At 46.7% G+C, this 18419-nt stretch overlaps 1 protein-coding gene across 2 annotated transcripts; it reads right to left on the minus strand.

The window, feature by feature from the left end:
• Positions 1–632: 632 nt before the first annotated feature.
• On the minus strand, positions 633–18007 carry DDX55 (DEAD-box helicase 55). Of its 2 annotated transcripts, none has more exons than XM_049866013.1 (14): positions 17843–18007; positions 16186–16236; positions 16006–16092; positions 14833–14924; positions 14691–14753; positions 13523–13672; positions 11549–11738; positions 8868–8950; positions 5774–5905; positions 4746–4838; positions 3920–4034; positions 3347–3515; positions 2616–2908; positions 633–2348 (listed from the first exon to the last, which is right to left on the minus strand). In XM_049866013.1, the coding sequence occupies exons 1-14, from the start codon at positions 17948–17950 to the stop codon at positions 2175–2177; spliced, it is 1800 nt and encodes a 599-aa protein (XP_049721970.1). In that variant the 5' UTR covers positions 17951–18007; the 3' UTR covers positions 633–2174. The 2 variants fall into 2 exon arrangements, with proteins under 2 accessions (XP_049721970.1, XP_049721971.1); XM_049866014.1 differs by having other exon boundaries at positions 16186–16258; positions 17843–17907.
• Positions 18008–18419: the final 412 nt, after the last annotated feature.

An 18419-nucleotide genomic window follows, 5' to 3' on the forward strand; every position in this document is an offset into this window, starting at 1 on the left:
ATGGCCTCCGGGGTCCCTCTAATCTCAGGCCATTATGCCTGGTCTTTTTATGAGAATTTGAGATCTGCATCCCGCTGTTCTGCCCCATCAGGGATTCTCTGTTGTGTTCCCTGTCAGGGCAGTTATCGGTTGTAGGCGGGCACCATCTGGTTCTTCTGGTCTCAGGCTGATGTAGTCTCTGGTTTATGTGGCCTTTCTGTCTCCTGGGCTCATAATTACCTAGTCTTTGGTGTTTTCATTTACCTTTGCTTCAGGTGGGTTGAGACCAACTGATGCATCTTAGATGCCTGCTTGCTAACGTTGAAGACCCCAGACACCACTCACCAACCTGGGATGTAAATCGTTTTCTTAATATATTTTTGTTATGCCAGTTGACCTAGATGTCCCTTGAAATGATGGTCCCCAGACCCCCATCCTTACTCTGGCCTTCAAAGCATTTGGTTTATTCAGGCAACTTCTTTGCTTTCACTTTAGTCCAGGTGTGCTAACCTCTCCTATATTGTGTGTTGCCTTTCCCTTCACCTAAGATAGTTCTTGTTTACTGTCTAGTGAATACCCTTTTCCCTCCCTCCCCACCCTTGTAACCATCAAAGAATAATTTCGTCTGTTTAAACTTTTTTTAAGTTCTTGTAATAGTGGTCTCATAAAATATTTGTCCTTTTGCAACTAATTTCACTTAGCATAATGCCTTCCAGATTCCTCCATGTTATGAAATGTTCACGGATTCATCGTTCTTAATCGTTGGGTAGTATTCCATTATATGAATATACCATCATTTATCCATTCATCCGTTGATGGGCACCTTGGTTGCTTCCATCTTTTTGCTATTGTAAATGGTGCTGCAGTGAACATGGGTGTGCATGTATCTGTTCGTGTAAAGGTTCTTATTTCTCTAGGATATATTCCAAGGAGTGGGATTGCTGGATCATATAGTAGCTCTATTTCTAGCTTAAGGAAGTGCCAAGTCGATTTCCAAAGTGGTTGTACCATTTTATATTCCCACCAGCAGTGTATAAGTTTTTCAGTCCCTCCATAACCTCTCCAACGTTTATTATTTTGTGTTTTTTGGATTAATGCCAGCCTTGCTGGAGTGAGATGGAATCTCATTGTAGTTTTGATCTGCATTTCTCTAATGGCTAATGATGGTGAGCATTTCCTCACGTATCTGTTAGCTACCTGAATGTCTTCTTTAGTGAAGTGCCGATTTGTATCCTTTGCCCATGTTTTAACTGGGTTATTTGTCTTTTTGTTGAGTTTTCACAGTATCATGTAGATTTTAAAGATCGACACTGATCAGAATTGTCATAGCCAAAAACTTTTTCCCGGTCTGTAGATAATCTTTTTATTCTATCTGTGAAGTCTCTGGATGAGCGTAAGTGCTGAATAGCTTTTAAAAATTGTACCTAGGAACAAATTCAGCATCTTTTCAAATAAATTATGAAAGATTTTGATATGCTATCACATCAGTACTCTAAGCTGGCCACATTCACACACTTACAATGGTCGATTAGAAGGATCTGTCATTCATCCCAGAAGGCATAATGTGTTTTCTTTTGCAGAATATGACTTGCTTCCTCAATTTTGCAAGGATTTGCCACTGAAGCAGCACCGGGAACTATCCTTAGGAAAACCCTGTGGCAACATCAGTGCCCTCTCCAGGGACTGTGCACACATCCAAGAAAGAACCGAGGCCCCGGGGTTAGAGAACACCAGGGACGCCAGGGCTTTGAACATATAAGGCACAAAAAAGGCTAAAATCAAGTATATTTTAGTATTTTTATATTTTAAAAATATTTCTAAGGTAGCAAAAAAAAAAAAAACAAGGTATTTAATTATAGGTGACTCATCAAAATAAATATTGACATCCATTATTTACATTCAAGTAGTCTTACACTTTCTTCTGTTAGACTTTAATCAAGACTGGTAAGTTTTTTAGTAAAATATTCCCGAGTATGAAATCCCTCTCGTTTCTCCCTGGACCGACCAACAGGTTTCAGAAATGTAATCACTCTTCATAGACATCTACTGAGGTTCTGGTCTGCAGTGAGAGCAGTTGTGAGCTGTGTGCCGAGTCTGGTCATCGCGCTCCCTGTACATGGGCTGTGTGCCACATCTGGTCACCGCGCTCCCTGTACGTCCCTGTTCTCTCACGCATTCCATCGGAGGATCCAGGATCAGCAGTCATCTTCGAAATCTGAGATCCCAAAATCTGTTTTGACTGTCCTTTTGCCACTTGTCAACAAATGCTTCTCAAATTCTTCTTCCGTGATCTTGCCCCTTTTAAACTTTTTCAAGAGTCTTGTATCATTAAGAAGCTCCTCCATGTCCTCATCTTCAATATCTGAACCCTGAGTACAAAGAAACCAACAAACTCCTGAATTTTTCAGAAATAGTGCTGTCAGTGAAATCAGCAACTTTTTATCATGAACTGTTTGCTCTCAGATTAGCCTGCCACAAAGACAGCAAGTTGCCCACCCTAGCTGGCAACTTAACACAGGAACGTGAGAGCCCCATACAATCCCCCACGCAATTCGCATAAAAGACTCTATTACATCAATTCATAAACCCTTCAGGACCCCGCACGCTGAGTACTAATAAGGAAAACTAAATATTACCTCTGCCCTTTTCCTCTTTTCATTCAGTTTTTTCTTCTTTTCCTTTTTGGCCTTCTGCTTCGACCAAGCTTTGTTTTTTATGAACTTTCTTCTCCCTTCGCTTTCTGTTTTTTCTTTTCTTTTTTGCTCCAGTAGCTTCTGCCTCTGCTTTTCTCTGACTTTATCTTTAAATGGAATCATGTCTGTGTTAACATCCACAGGCACAAAATCGGGAAACTGCTTCCCTCTCAGCTCTGGCATCTTGGGCATCTTCAGCAGGGCAAAACCTCGAGCAAGACTGGCAAAGTCAAGGTCTAATTAAACCAAAATATCAGCGTTAGAATGTCCAAAAGATGATGACAGGAATCAAAAACGGATGATATCTCATGATTTAATTTTTCTAACCAAAGGATTTAATGGATTTATTTCAGTTAAAATTAATAATTGCCTTTTTGCAACGTAAAGAGGAATACTCTGCAGCCAGTGGCCAGTTTATTCTGTCTACTTAAAGCCTAGAAAGAATTCCTTTTAAGCGTTTAGAAAACATTAACCCTGACACATGCCTAACGTTTTTAAAACTGAGGTGAAATTCACATAACGTAAAATTCAGAGCTGACATTTTTGTAGGACAAATAAATTTCCAAGTTATGATACCCGTAAGACTCCAACGTTACGTATGATAAACAGATAATATATCCCATCAGTATTTACAGTGGAGACAGTCACGTGAAGGCAATCCCCCTCTGGCTCACCTTTGAGCCTGAAGATGAGGTTACACTCGTGCTTCGCGTAAGCCTGGACATACGACACAAAAGCTTTCATCCCCTTTTCAAACACGGCTCTGTCAGCCAGGGCCATGGCCTTCAGCTTTGGAAGAAGGTCCACTGTGTTTTTCTGAAGTCTCATCTCCTGCAGGGGGCACTACACAGAGCCCACAAGCTCACTTTCCCAGGCTGGAATCACCCCACACCCAGCACTCACCCGCCCAAAAACCAAAGGCCTGAAGCTCAAACCCAACCCAAGTCATTCACCTGGTCCAAAACTTATATTTTAAAGAAATTTTTAAAACCACACCTCACATTTCTGGTAGGTGAGTATGGCATCACCAGGTCCGCAGGCCGAAGAACCGATCCTCAGCTGGGCTGAGCCACAGTGGCCACCCTGGATAGGCTTTGCCAGAGCCTCAGACCCGATCCAGTGCGTGCATTTATACCATCAGCCCACCCTGGTGGGCCTGCCACCCCAACCCGAGTTTCTAACCACTTACTAGAACTTTCTCGGCTACCCCATTCCTGGGCATTCTATCGGAAAGGAAGACAGCTTACCTTTTGGTTAATTGCAAGGAAACTGACGTAGGACTCTTCCATGGGAAGGAGGAACACCAGGGCACTGCCACCGTGGCCAATGCGGGCAGTGCGGCCGCAGCGATGCACAAAGGCGCTGTGGGGCGGGGGGGACACGATCACCCGGTCACGTGTAATGATGGCTGAGGGGGGAGGGGGCACAGGCCCCAGCAGCACAGCTGACATATCTAAATGAGGGAGGAGCCACCAGACTCCCCACAGCCCAGTCCCCAACTCGGGCCCTTTACTAGTCTTAGGAAAGTTGGCAATTATGTGTATGCTGCAAACCAGATACGATTCTCTAAGAGATGTTTAATGTCAACTTTTCAATGTATACTTTCTAGCTGACCACACGGGCAGGGCATGGTCCCAGGAAAGGAGGGAAACAATGAAAAGTACAGAACAATAAAAGCAACCTGCAAGCCCGCCACCCAGAAGGAACCACTGTCACTTGAAGGTGTGTATTTACAGGCATTTTCCTCTATTTGGAAGCAAATATTAGGAATACATGCCCACTTTTGGGGAAAATAATTCAGATTGTCATCTATGGTATTATACATTGCTTTTCTCATTTGAAGATTCTACCATATGCATTCCTTCAACAACTTAAAAATACCTGAAAGTATTTGAAAATAATTGCTCCATAGGATACCAATATAGACATACCAAAGATGACTGGCCCATTTCCCTATTTTTGCTACTGAAAATAACATTGGCTGGACATCATTCCATGTTTGCCTTCCTCAGGACTCACACATCCGTAGGTTAGAGTCTTCCACAGAGGGGGTGACGCTTGATCGTGCCCTACCTTGCATTGCTGGGAGGGTCGTACTGCAAAACCCAGTTCACTTCAGGAATATCGATTCCACGGGCCATCACATCAGTGCACACTAAAATTCCACTAGAAAATGAGAAAACGCCATTCGGAGCAAGAAGTCACCATCTTCACCATCATCTAACTGTCCACTGATCTGGGTGGCAATGACACCGATTCACAGGCTCTAGAGTGTCTCAGAACCAGAGCTACTGATGACATTTTCTGCCTCCAGGGCTTTACGAACCTGGCCAAGGACCTTTCACTCCCTCTGTGCTCATTTAAGCACAGAATCCAACTACATAACAAACTCCCAGTGAAACCATGGAAAAAGACTGGGAAAGGATTTTTTATTTAGCATATTTCCATTGTGGGGTGGGGAAACACACCAGAGTCTAATCCTTTACAGCCATTTAAAAAAACAAGTGAAAATGTTCCCCCCGACTGAAGTAGTCACACAACAGTAGATTGTATCACTGTGCCCAGAAGAGTGCTTTTAATGTAGCCAATGGTTGGTGATTGAGAAAAACAGAAAATGATTACTGATATACACAAACAGAAACGAGTTCTGGTCATAAGAGACCAAAGGTTCCCTGGTGTCATCGTGGGCCTAACCACCTAGAGAAAGCGTCCACCTCAACAAGACTAACGGATTGCTTCCTTTCTGCTCTGTTCATGCAACACTTATCCAAGCCCCCACCGGGCCAGGCACTGGGCGAGATACTGGGGATCCCAGGAGTGAACCCAATACACAAGGTTTTGGTGCTCATGGAGCTTACGATCCAGAAGGGAGGCCCACTGACTAAGGAATTAATTACAGCCGAGCGTAAGGGGTTAGGGCAGAGGAACAAAGGCTCTGGGCATTTGTATCAGATGTGATAGCTGGGCTACAGAAGAGGGTTCCAGGCAGGGAGAACAATGTCTGTGAAGGGAGAACAGACAGAGGGAAAACCCCCTGTGTTTGGCGGCCTAGAACAGTGTGTCTAGGTTGGGGAGCTGCGTCTGCCACTGAGCTAACCCACCTCTGCAATTTGCGGAACTCCATGAAGATCTTGTTGCGTTTGTACTTCATCTTTCCGTGAATGCACAGTATGGCCGCGCTCTTCACCAAGGCCTCCAGAGCCTTCCCGTAGTATTCCACACAGGCACAGGTGCTGCAAGGGGGTGGGCTTAGAGTCACTGGGCACCTCGGCCCTTCCTCCCTTGGCTGAAGGTGTGTCAGCTAACAGATGCAGTGGTGGTATTCCTGGCTGCTGTCACACTGGCCCCCAACTCATGGCGACCCAGCGCCCAATGGGATTGGACCTGTGTGATCCATTGGGGCTTTACTGGCTGATTTTCAGAAGTAGGTTACCAGGCCTTTCTCCCTACTCCAACTCAGTAATGGAAGCTCCGCTGAAACCTGTTCAACACCACAGCAACACACAAGCCTCTACTGACAGACAGGTGGCATCTGTGCATGAAGTACACTGGCCAGGAGTCGAACCCAGTTCTCCTGCACAGAGGTAAGCGGCCATCTAAGATACGACAATTGGTTTGTTCCTGTCCAGAGCAAAGAACAGTGAAAAAAACCAAAGACTCAAGGTAACAACTAGTCCGCAGGACTAATGGATCACACGAACCACGGCCTTCACTAGCCTGAGGCCAGAGGAACTAGATGGTGCGCGGCTACCATCACCAACCGCTCTGACCAGGAGCACATTATTAGATTATGGACACAGTGATAGAGAAATATAGAACAAAATTCAAATTCATAAATAAGAACAGACTTACTGGTCTGAGAGACTGGTGGAACCCCCGAGGCTACGGCCCTTAGAAATGAAATCACTCACAGAGATCATATTATAACCGTACAATAGACAGGCCTACAAAATGAACAGTAACACCAGTGATGAATGCACACCTCAGAACAGTCAACTCATATGAGACCAAAAGGACACCATCTGCCTAAAAGCAAAGTTCAGAAGGAAGGTAGAGCAAGAAAGCTGGGCAAAGGGCCTCAGAGAACCCAGGGAGGAAAAGGGAGAGTGCTGACACATTCAGGGTTTGCAACCAATGTCACCAAACAAGCTGAGTATCAACTGTTGACTGGGAAACTAATTTGTAAACTTCCACCTAAACCAAAAATCTTATAAAGATTTCAAAATGTTCCTGCTTTTCCTCTGGGGATCTGCTCTTTCCCCGTTTAGTGTGATACATAAGGAGTCAGTAAATAACCCAAACTAGACCCAGCAGTCTCCCTTCCAGACATCTGGACCCAAGGACAACAGGGAGCTGGGACAGGGTCATCCCAACGAGGAGGTGCCCTAAGGGGCAGCCCACAGATTTCTGCCACAGAGCTTGGATCCCGTCTTCCCTCAGGGATGGGTGCTCAACTTTCTCTCTGAGTCTGTGAGCTTCCTACCCAGCATCCCTCTAATCAAGTTCACCTTCACCCCTCATTTTTAACTGGAGGGATTCCAAAGTGATCTCACATCCTCATAGCAAGTCTGGGAGGTAGGTATTAGCCCTGTTTTGCACCTAGGGAAACGGAGGCTTACGGACAGGCTATGTTCATTGTGGCACAGTCAGATCCAGAGCCAAGGTTTGATCCTATTCCAGGGTTCTTCCCACTAGGCCAGGCTGCAGAATGCCAATGTGGGCTAAGTCTTGTCTACTTAAATGCCTCCTCCTGTACTAAATGGTGGCACAATGGTTAAGAGCTCATCTACACCAGAAGGTTGGCAGTTCGAATACACCAGCCGCTCCTTGGAAACCCTATGGGGCAGTTCTACCCCGTCCTATAGGGTCACTATCAGTCAGAATTAACTTGATGGCAATGGGTCAGGTTAGGTTAGGTACTAAGTGGCTATAGCCAGAAACTTCACTGGTCCCCACTACAAGTCACATCAGTATGTAATAAGCTGGTGTCTTACACACTGAGGGTCAAAACCCACAGATCCTGAAAGCAATCTGGTGGGCCTTGAAATTTAATGGGTCCTGACCAGCATTTTTAAAAATAGAGTAGAATACAACAGAACACATCCCACCTAGCAGAGTGTACAGCTTTGTGAAGCCTTTGTTTCAGTTTCGTATGTGTGCACGCGCGTGTGTGACTGCAGAGTGTGCGGTGTGCGTGTATGCATGTGTACCGGGTTGTATTTTTTCCTATGGGTCATACAGTCAATACAGCTGATGCATTTTACTGACAGAATGAGAGATGGAAAAGAAACACAAAACTCTTTTGGGATTGCCAAAAAGCAAAACACAGCTATACTTGGAGGAGAAAACACACACACACACACACACACACACAAACCAGCCCAAGAAAGGCACACATCTGTTCCCGTCTTGCATTCTGACACAGATAGCAGGAGGAAATGGCTGTTTATACACCACCCTGGCCACTTCTCCCTTGGCCTCCCTCCACTACACCTGGTGGAAAAGCTACACACTCACGTTCTCTATCTTGCTCAGAGTCCGGGGCTGCCATGGGACCCACTTTTGGCCCACAGATGAAAGCTGATGTCGACCAAGCAGGAGGGGTTTCTGAGGATGCTTTGTGCTTTTCCGATGGAAAGGAGCAAAGAGTGCTAACCTTGCTCTTCCCCCTCCGCCTTTCCTCCCTTATCTGAGCCTTTAACACAGGTATGACAGATGGCATTACAATGATCATCTGGAAACCGCAGTGACAAGCAGGAGGGAAACGCCAAGACAACTGCAGAAACACTGACCCTGCTGGTCCTTAATCAATGTCAGGGACTGCCTACCACTGGGCTTTTAACCAGAAAAGAATAAAACCCTCATTTGTAAATGGTTAACACACTTGGCTGCTAACTGAAAGGTTGGAGGTTCGAATCCACTCAGAGGTACCTCAAAAGAAGGCCTGGTGTTCCACCTCTGAAAAATCAGCCATTGAAAATCCCGTGGAGCACGGTTCTCCTCCGACACACATGGGATCACTGTGAGTCAGCGTCTACTCAACAGTAACTGGGTGGGACTGGGCCACAGAGATTGAGCTGTATTTGCCACCAAGGGCATTCCTAACTGACAGAACTGCTCTGGACAGAATTCCAAGCACAAGGGCCCCATGCGTGCGCCTGAATCCCTGACTCCCCTCCCTAGGTCCAGGGTTACCTGAAGAAGACCAGGTGTTTTTCCTGCTTATGATTTCGAAGAAAATGCACCAGTTGGTTAAATTTCTCATCTGCCTTACACACCTACAAGATAAAAGGAAAACTAATTAAGAAAAGCATACATACTGACAATAATCCCTATAATTATTTCCAGTTTCAGCCTTAAATTTTAAGGAATTTAATTTTTTCCTCAAATAGGACGAACTTTAGCCAAATGTTAATCAGCTCTACCTAGCTCAGGACCAATGTCAACGTGCGCTGTGGTCTGTTATAGTACATTTTAAGTCATGAAAGTCACATAGCTGAGAGAAACATAGTCATTTAATGGTACAGTTCAGACACGTATTATCCTGACCCTAACGTAATCAATCTCCAGGGTAGATTTTTTTTGTTTTTATTTTCGTGAAATATGTATCACAAAAAAAACTGCCGTTTGAACCACTCTTAACCATACGGTTCGGTGACATTAATCACATCCGCCATGTTGTGCTACCGGCATCACTGGCCATCACCAAAGTTGCCCCTTATCCTGAAGAGAAACCCAGGGACCCTTTAAACAATAACTCCCCACTTGCCCCTCCTCACAGCCCCTGCAAACCACTGAAAAACTTCTCTCTGTGCATTTGCCTGTTCTAGGTATCTCATATAAGTGAAATCACGTAACATTCGTCCTTTTGTTTCTGCCTTATTTCACTTAGGGTGGTATTTCCAAGGTTCTTGTATATCAGAGCACGGATCAGCACTTCCTTTCTCTTTATGGCTGAACAATATCCCGTCTACCTACGTACCACATTTCATCTGTTCAGTCATCTGCTGATGGGTATTTGGGTTGTTTCCACCTTTCAGCTATTGTGAACAATGCTGCAACGAATACTGGTATACATGTTCAGGATAAATTTTTACAGTGCAGATTCTCGGGCAGCATGCAGAAGTCTGACTCAGCAGCTCTAGGACTGGACCCCATAATCCATATTATTGAGGGCTCTCTATGGCCGAGTTCAGACATCCCTGCTCCAAGGCCAGGATTCCAGGGAGGAATGTATGCAATCATTTGGAAGACCTCCGTGGAGACAGACCCCAGTATCTACTGATGATGGAAACAAGTGCTCCACAAAAGCCTCCAATGCGAGCATTAGATTCACCTGAATTCATTCCCCATTTTCACCCAAAACCAGTGCTTAGTTTGGAACTTCCTCTCATGTACTCACACAACTCACTTAAATGAACGTAGCCCAGCACAACGCAACAGCAGCCACAGTGAGTGTGTCAAGCTAACATTTGTTAGCACTAAGTACCAAGTCCTGTCCTAGCACTTTTCTGTGAACTAATGAATCAATCCTCACTACAACTCTGTCCCATTCGCACCACTATCACCTACTTCACAAGTGACATCACCCAGGCAAACGAGTCAGGGACAGAGCCCAGCTGTGAGCCTGGCTACTCCCTCCTGCCTTAGCCAGAGCCGTCAGTGATAGCACGACTCCCAGCCCCAATGAGCCTGTCGGATCTGAACCGCCTGCTCCAGCCAGGTGTCTCAGAGGTGCTTTCTGCTCTACAAACCTGTTCTACCCTTGATCTTCCCACCACGTGACACAAACAGGTGGCAGCCTCATGGACTTAAGGGTCCACAGTACCAAGGACGTGCTGGCTGTCAAACCACCCACTTCACTGGAAACATGCAGCCATATGCAGGACCTGAGGAGTCCCCCAGGGCTTAAGGAAAGCCCTATCTCCCACCCCCGTCAGCAACCCAGATGGGCCTTGTCAAGCACTGACACCTGCCGGTGAGCTCTTCCAGTTCCCCAAGGCCACTACCTCTCGTGTGGGGTTCCCTCCAGCTGGCCACTCTCTCTTATGTCCCTTGGCCATTCCAGTGATGCGGCAGAATGAAACAGCAGTGGCTGCAGTACTGAAAAATAAAATTTCCAAGAGCCCTTCCACTGCCTGGTGAGGACACTATTACGGCAGCTAGGGCTTACTGTTGAAGGACTCATGGTGGTTAAACACTCGGTGGCTAACCGAAAGGTCGTCAGTTCAAACCCACCCAGCAGCTCCGCCAGAGAAAAGACCTCGTGATCTGCTTCCATAAAGATTACAGCCTCAGAAATTCTGTGAGACAGCTCTACTCTGTCCTGTAGGGCTGCTCGGAGTTGGAACTGACTCAGTGGCACACAACAACAACAGCGCTGACTGGTACAAAATCACCCATTCCCAGGTGTAGACCAAAATACAGGACCGTTGCGTCACAGAGTAGAACGTTTTAACCCGACGCTGTCTCCTTTAGAGCGATTCACTCATTTCATTCTGTCTCACCTGCACATCTGGCCATGCCCCTCTCTGTGATTCAGGATGGAACACGTTCTGTGAGGCCTGGGGGCCGCAGTGTTTAACGGTGTCTGGCATCCAGCACACCCGATGCATGCATGCTAAAAACGGCTGATAATGTGCGGACAGGAAGTCCAGGGATACCGTTCTTTGGGCCCGTGTTAACGTATTCACTCGTTCAACAAGTTAGACCACCCATGCCATTTGCCCTGGCTTGTCCCCAGATGCATTTCAAAATGTGCCACAGATGAGCATTTCATAGATTCACTTTCCTAGAACACAGCCAGCAAATCCCTAGCGCACTGGACATCATCACTGAACTGCAGGAGCCGTCAAGAAGGAAACCCAGGTGCTCACCATGTAGTAGTTCTCCAGGCGAGATGGTGTTTTTTGTGTGCTGCTGGCTGCCACGCCCTTCTCCTTCACCGAGATGCGGACGGGGTTCCGGAGGCCTGCTCGCACCAGGTTCTCCACTTCCTGCGTCTGAGTGGCGGAGAAGAGGCCCGTTCTCCTCTGCTTTGGCAAGAACTCCAGAATGGTATTTATACTGGAAAGAAGAGGCTCACACTTAACCCTCACCTGACAGCACCATCAACAGGCAGTACTCTGTGATGCAGGCTATGAGCTGCCATCAAGTCAGTCCCCGATTCATGGTGACCCCACCACACAAAACAGAATGAAACACCACCTACTCCCATGATCAGTTGGGGATAACAGCATTGTGAGCCAGAGGGTTTTCACTGGCTGATTTCAAGCCTCCACTGACAGATGGGTGGTCTCCCACATGGAAGAGCGGCAAGAATTCTACTACTAAACCACCACACTGCCCTCTTATGATACTAAACAGAAACGAAAAAGACTGGAATGGAAACCACCAAACATTAGCAGCAGACATTAATGGGAAGTGAGGTGACAGGAGTTTTTCTTTTCTTCTTTGTATTTCCTTCATTTCTCCAAGGTTTGTACAACATAATCACATAATTATACTATATAATGGGGCACCATTAAAAGATCAGAGTGAAAACAAAACTTCTTGAGCCTAAAAAACTATTAATTGTACACTTTAAAATGGTTAAACTGACGATACATGGATTAAATTCAACAGTCGTTCTATTTATTTTAAAAAAAAAAAGCATTTTTAAGAAACCATAAAATGCAAAAAATGCATTTTAAAAATCTCAAAGATAAAAAAGGTAAATTCATCAATTTGCAGTTAGGAAATGCTCAACATCATCAACATAATATACCCATACGCCAAGAAGACAGGTACACCGATCATTGGTACAAGCATAAACTGGCACAACTTTGGAAAATAACTTGATGATATTAAAATCACAACGTCGCATGCCCTCTGACCCATCAGCAATTCTATTTCTAGAAATTTATACACTGGATGTTCTCAAACATATGCACAAAGACAAAGGGGAAAGACTGGTCAGTGCAGCACGGACGATGGAAGGAAAAGACTGGAAACAACCTAACACCCATCAACAGGGAGCTGGCTGAACAGGTAACGGTACATTCATATAATGGAACACCATCCGGTTCTTTGCAAACGAGGTGGGTGCATGTGCACTCATACAGGACCACCTCCAAGTGGTGTTACGTGGAAAAGAACCAGACAGAGAACAGTGTAGGTAATAAGCTACTGTTTTAGAAATTATATATCAATATCGTTACATATTAACGTAATTCATAGATATTCTTACAAACAAAAAAAAGTCTACACACAAGAATCTATTTTAAGAAACTGCTTCTAGAACTTCAAATTCTCAAAAATCCACACTTATTGGGCCCTGAGATTGGAGGAATCCCCGAGACAACTGTCCTGATATACTCTTTAAACCTTGAACTGAAACTATGCCCTGAAGTCACCTTTTAATAGTAGATTAACTCAAAAAGTAAAGAATCACAGCCTTGAGTACTGCACTCTTTGAAAAAATATACCGTATGTGACAAAATGGTCAACCGTTACTCTAAAGCATAGGTGGGGGAGCGGGGAGTGAGACGGAGCTAATGGGAGGGAAACTACTAGAATGGAAATAATAAGAATGCTGACACAACATGAAAAACATAACCAATGTCACTGAGCAATATGTGCAGAAATTGTTGAATGGAAACCTGTTTTTCTGTGTATACTTTCACCAAAAATACAATATTAAAAAAAATTTTGCTTCTGCAGAATGGAGCCAGGGGTCAAGCATACTGTTTGTCCTTTTTTATCATATGCATGTATTGCTTTAAATAAAAAAACGTTTTCTTAAAAAATAAGAAAACAAAGTGATTTTGCTTTCCTCTCCACCCAATGCAATGAAGGCCCAAATCAAGCACCTTGCCTCAAACCCCATGTCCAAAAGTCGGTCAGCTTCGTCCAACACCAGAACGTCGAGGGACTTCACACAGCTGGCCAAATCCAACCCTTCGGCCTTCCTCCGGAACATGTCCTCCAGGCGGCCTGGAGTCGCCACAATGATGTTTCCGCTGCAGAAAGAAAGTTCACGTCGTTGCCCTCTCTGGGTTTTGACAATTTTTCATGCAGGATGCTTATTACCAAGACACCACACGTTATATCCCCCAAAAGTAATCCAAGTCACAGGTAAGAAAAAGAATTCCTAAGAGCGGGAAGAAGGTGCCGCAAGGTACAAAGAGCACGCGCTGAGGACAGATTTGAATTCTAGGCTGTGTGATCTCAAACTACGGTCCACAGCCTGCCTACCGCATCTTTCTGTAACGAACGTTTCACTGGGACGTAACCACATCTACTCATTTACCTACTCTCTCTGGGCGCTTCGACAGCAGGGCTGCGAAGTTCTGACAGACTTGCTGGCCCACACAGCCAGCCAGGGAAGAGCGGGGAGCCGCACCCAAACCCCTTTTCCTCTGCTGGGGATCAGGTCAGCTGAAGGTGCAGTGCTCATCAAGGCCTTGTGGGAAGAAGCCAGCACAGCCAAATGGGACGTTGGCCTGGAGATAAAACCTTTTTTTTTGTTTTGGGGAGGGGAACAGGTGTTGGGTTACTAGCTCCCTGCATCGTGCAAACAGTTAATTGTTCAGCCACTAACCAAAAGCTTGGCAGTCCATGTCTATCCAGAGATGCCTCAGAAGAAAGCCCTGGCAATCTGCTTCCAAAAGATAACAGCCACTGAAAACCCCATGGAGCATGGTTCTACTCTGACACACACGGGTGGCCATGAGTCAGATAACAGCCACTGAAAACCCCGTGGAGCACGGTTCTACTCTGACACATGGGTGGCCATGAGTCAGATAACAGCCACTGAAAACCCCATGGAGCACGGTTCTACTCTGACACACACGGGTGGCCATGAGTCAGAATCAACTCAACGGGCAACTGGTTTAGTTTTGCAGGTTTTTTTTTTTTTTTTTTTTTGGTGGGTTATTAGAAGGGGATCTTACAGTCAGGCCTAGATGCTGCCATCAAGTCCTCTTGCGCTCAGTGCCAAGAACACGCAAAGATTTGAGCACAAGCTCCCAGACGTACCCTTGTGCCTTGAACCTCTCAACATCTTCTCCAGGGTTCCTGCCTCCGATCCAAAGAATCTGGCTGAAACAAGGAACAGGTCTTTGAGCAAATCAGGCAAAGTAATAGCCCATAGTCAACAGGGACATGGCATTCAATGTACCTCAACTGAGGGAACTGCTTCGTGAAGTGCAACAGGACCTCGTCTATCTGAATAGCCAGCTCCCGTGTGGGCGTGATGATTATGGCTCCAACCTACCCAACAGAGGGCAGTGACATGGTGAGCAGGGTCGACTTGCCAAGCTGAACGGGTGCCCCTCCCCTCCCCCCTCCAAGGCTGCCACTGAGGAAAGCGACCGAAACAGCACTTCTCAGGCCGTTTCAGCAGCACCAGTCACAGCGCATGTTAACCACAGTCGATTTTCATCATTCACAGGTTCCACATTTGCCAACTCACGTACTCAGTAAAATGTATTTGTAGCCCCAAATGAATACTCATGGTGCCTTCATGGTCATTCACAGACAAGCCCAAAGCTGTGAATAACTGGAGTCACCTGACGCACATGTTCCCAGCTGAGGTCGAATAAGGCAACGCTCTGCCTTCTTCAGCTTTCAGACTATAAACAGGTGTCCTTTTCACTGTCTATTTAGTGCCATATTTCTTGAATTTTTGTGCTTCTTGTTGATGATTTCACTGTTTAAAATGGCCCCCAGGTGTAGTGCTGAACTGCTGTCTAGTTTCCTAAGCAAGAAGGCTGTGATGTAGCTCACAGAGGAAATATGCATTTTAGATAACCTCTGTTTGGGCATGAGTTATAGTGCTGTTGGCCATGAGTTCAATGTCAATGAATCAACAACATATATTAAATAAGATGTCATTAAAGAGAAACACGCACAAAATAAGGTTTTGTAGTGACTGGCTGAGGAAAGTATTGGGACCAGAGGCTCACAGGAATTCAGCCTTGTTATTTATTTCCACTGGAATAACGGCTCAAAGAAAAAAAAAAAAAAAGCAACCCCATTCTGACTCATATCGACCCTATAGGACAGGGTACAGCTGCCCCACAGAGTTTCCAAGGGAACACCTGGTGGGTTCAAACTGCTGATTTTTTGGTTAGCAGTTGTAGTACTGAACCACTATGCCGCCAGGGTTTCCAGCATAATGGCTCAGTACTCGCTAATTCACTATTCACAGCGGCTTCGCAGACCATAGCTACTGCAAACAATGAGAACTGACTGTATTATGTATATTTTTTCAACGTTTCTGATTAACTTCCTTGCTCAACTCTGAACTCTCTGGGGACTAAATGAAAGTAAACCACTAAGTTACACTCACCTGACTTTTTTTAAATTTCTCTTCCCTTCTCAGAAGAATTTCCAGGATGGGAATGACAAAAGCGAGGGTTTTGCCACTACCTGTGACCTACAAAGGGGGAGACAGTTTTGGTCTGATTGTCCCCAAAGGTCATTTTGGAGGAACACATGAGGACAGGCCCCACTTCCACCAGATACTCACTGCTTCTGCGGCGACGTCTTTGTTTTTCATGAACAGAGGGATGGTTGCAGACTAGGGGAAGATTGCAAAGCAGCTGGTGAGAAAAGGCCACGAACCCACAGTGAGGCTAAAAGCTCTATGAACTCCACTGAGGCCATTTCTGGGGCCCCAGGGGACATTTGGTAATGTCTGGAGACATTTTAAATGTCAAAACCTGCAGTGGGGGTAGAAACCAAGAATGCCAAGTATCCTACAAAGCATGGCTCCAGACTATGAACTCTGATGCAGACAGAAGGTCTGGTTTGCACTACATCCCCAAGGCCTGGCACACAGCACTCCCAATTTTTACCTCCAGCCCTGCCTGCTTCCTCTGCATCTTTCCTAAGAATATTATGGACATCTCATTCTCAACACTTCCAAACAGAACTCTTGATTTTCCCTCTGAAGCCTGCTACTCTTCTCGGTTTTCCTCATCTCAGTAAATAGTACCACCGTCTACCCAACTGCTGAGGACAGAAACCTCAGGACCCCTCCAAAGGCCTCTTTCTGTAATTCCTGTACCCGGTCCCTCAACACCACAAAGCTATCCTGAAGTTGACCTCTCAGTATCCACTGCCTCCACCCTAGTCCAAGCCACCATTACTGTTCACCTGACAATGGCCTCTGAGCTAAGCTCCCTGCTTCTTCTCTTGCCTCTCTCAAGTCCATTTGCTACACAGCAATCATTTCCCTTCCCTTCTTATAAACTTTGATGGTTTCCCACACCATTTAAAATCCAAGTTCCTACAAGACTCTACACAGTCCCACTCATGCTTTCCTCATCTCTTCAACTACTCATGAGGCTCCAGCCACAAAGGCTTTCTTTCTCTTCCTCAAAGCTCATTTCCAGCCCCAGGGCAATTGCACTGGCATTTCTCTCCACTAGAACAATCTGCCCCCAATCATCCCACAGCCTCAAGCCGGTCTTGGCTAGGTGACACTTCCTCAGTGGCTTCCTATGACATCCCTCCTCTTCTACACCTTCTCTTCACCATCAAGTCGGTCAGTTTCAGTTACTTCACAACACTTAAGAAATTCTTATTCGTTTACTCCTTTCTTTCTGTCCTGCACTGGAACACAAGGTTCACAAATGAGGACCATGATCATGTTGACTGCGAAAACCTCAGCATCTAGACGAGTATCTACTGATACACAGTAGGTCTTCGATAATATCTATTGAATAAATGAACAAACTGGACCAGGACACAAAGCTCAGCCCACATAGTAATAGCAACAACAGGTATGCACTTATTAAATCTCATTTAATCCCCGCAACAACCCTACGAGGCAGGTAACATTATTTTCGTCACTTCAAAGGCAAAGAAAATGAAGCACAGAGAGCTTAAGTCATTCGCCCGAGGTCTCAGCGCTAGGGGCCAGGGCCGGGGTATAAGCCAGTCACTTGGGCGTCGGCGCGGCCAGCGCCCACCTCCGCCTGCCTGGCTCACTGGCCAGCTTCGCGTCGCCCGGGTCTGGGCAGCCTGAGCCCGCGGGACAGCCCCGGCCGGAGGGGCGAGAGCACAGTTCCAGCACCTGCCGCCGCGTCCGAGGACGAGGTCCCTCCCGCTCGAAGCCTCACTCTCCCCACCCGCCCACGGGGTAAGCAGCGCCCGCGTCCCCCCGGGTCCGCGCCGGGTACCTGCACCGGCGTCATGTACGGGAAGCCCAGGTCCCGGAGCGCGCCCAGCACCCGCGGGTGCAGCGGCACCGGCAGCGACTCCCACGAACCCTCCGTCACGTGCTCCATGGCGCACCCCTCCGCCGCTGCCACCGCGGCCACCCGGACGCCTCCGGTCCGCCACTAGAGGACACTTCCGCTTCCGGCCGCCAACGAGACCGACCGGAAGCAGGGCTCGAGCGGCAACGTTCCGGACGGCAGGGAGGGCCCTCAGGGCAGGACAGTGGTGGGAAGCCGACCGCGCGGGTGAGAGCGGGCGGCGAGGGCAGGGCCGGAGCTGTGGCACCCGCGCTGCACAGGCGCTTTGCCTCCGGCGCCTTGCCACACGGAGCAGGAATTTCGGCGGGAGGGACTCTGCCTCCGCTCTCCCACTTTCTCCACCTGTCAGGGGCAGCTGGCAGCACAGCACTGCGTCCCGGCCGAAAGGCAGTGGGGCTGGCTGGACAGAATGTGGGCCCTCCCTTTAACAGATACGCAGAGGTGGGTTGATGGTAAGAATCTAATGGCTGGTGCATAATAAATGACGACTTAATTCCGA

Source organism: Elephas maximus, chromosome 22 (assembly GCF_024166365.1).
Source record: "Elephas maximus indicus isolate mEleMax1 chromosome 22, mEleMax1 primary haplotype, whole genome shotgun sequence".
In the NCBI taxonomy this organism is placed as follows: domain Eukaryota; kingdom Metazoa; phylum Chordata; class Mammalia; order Proboscidea; family Elephantidae; genus Elephas; species Elephas maximus.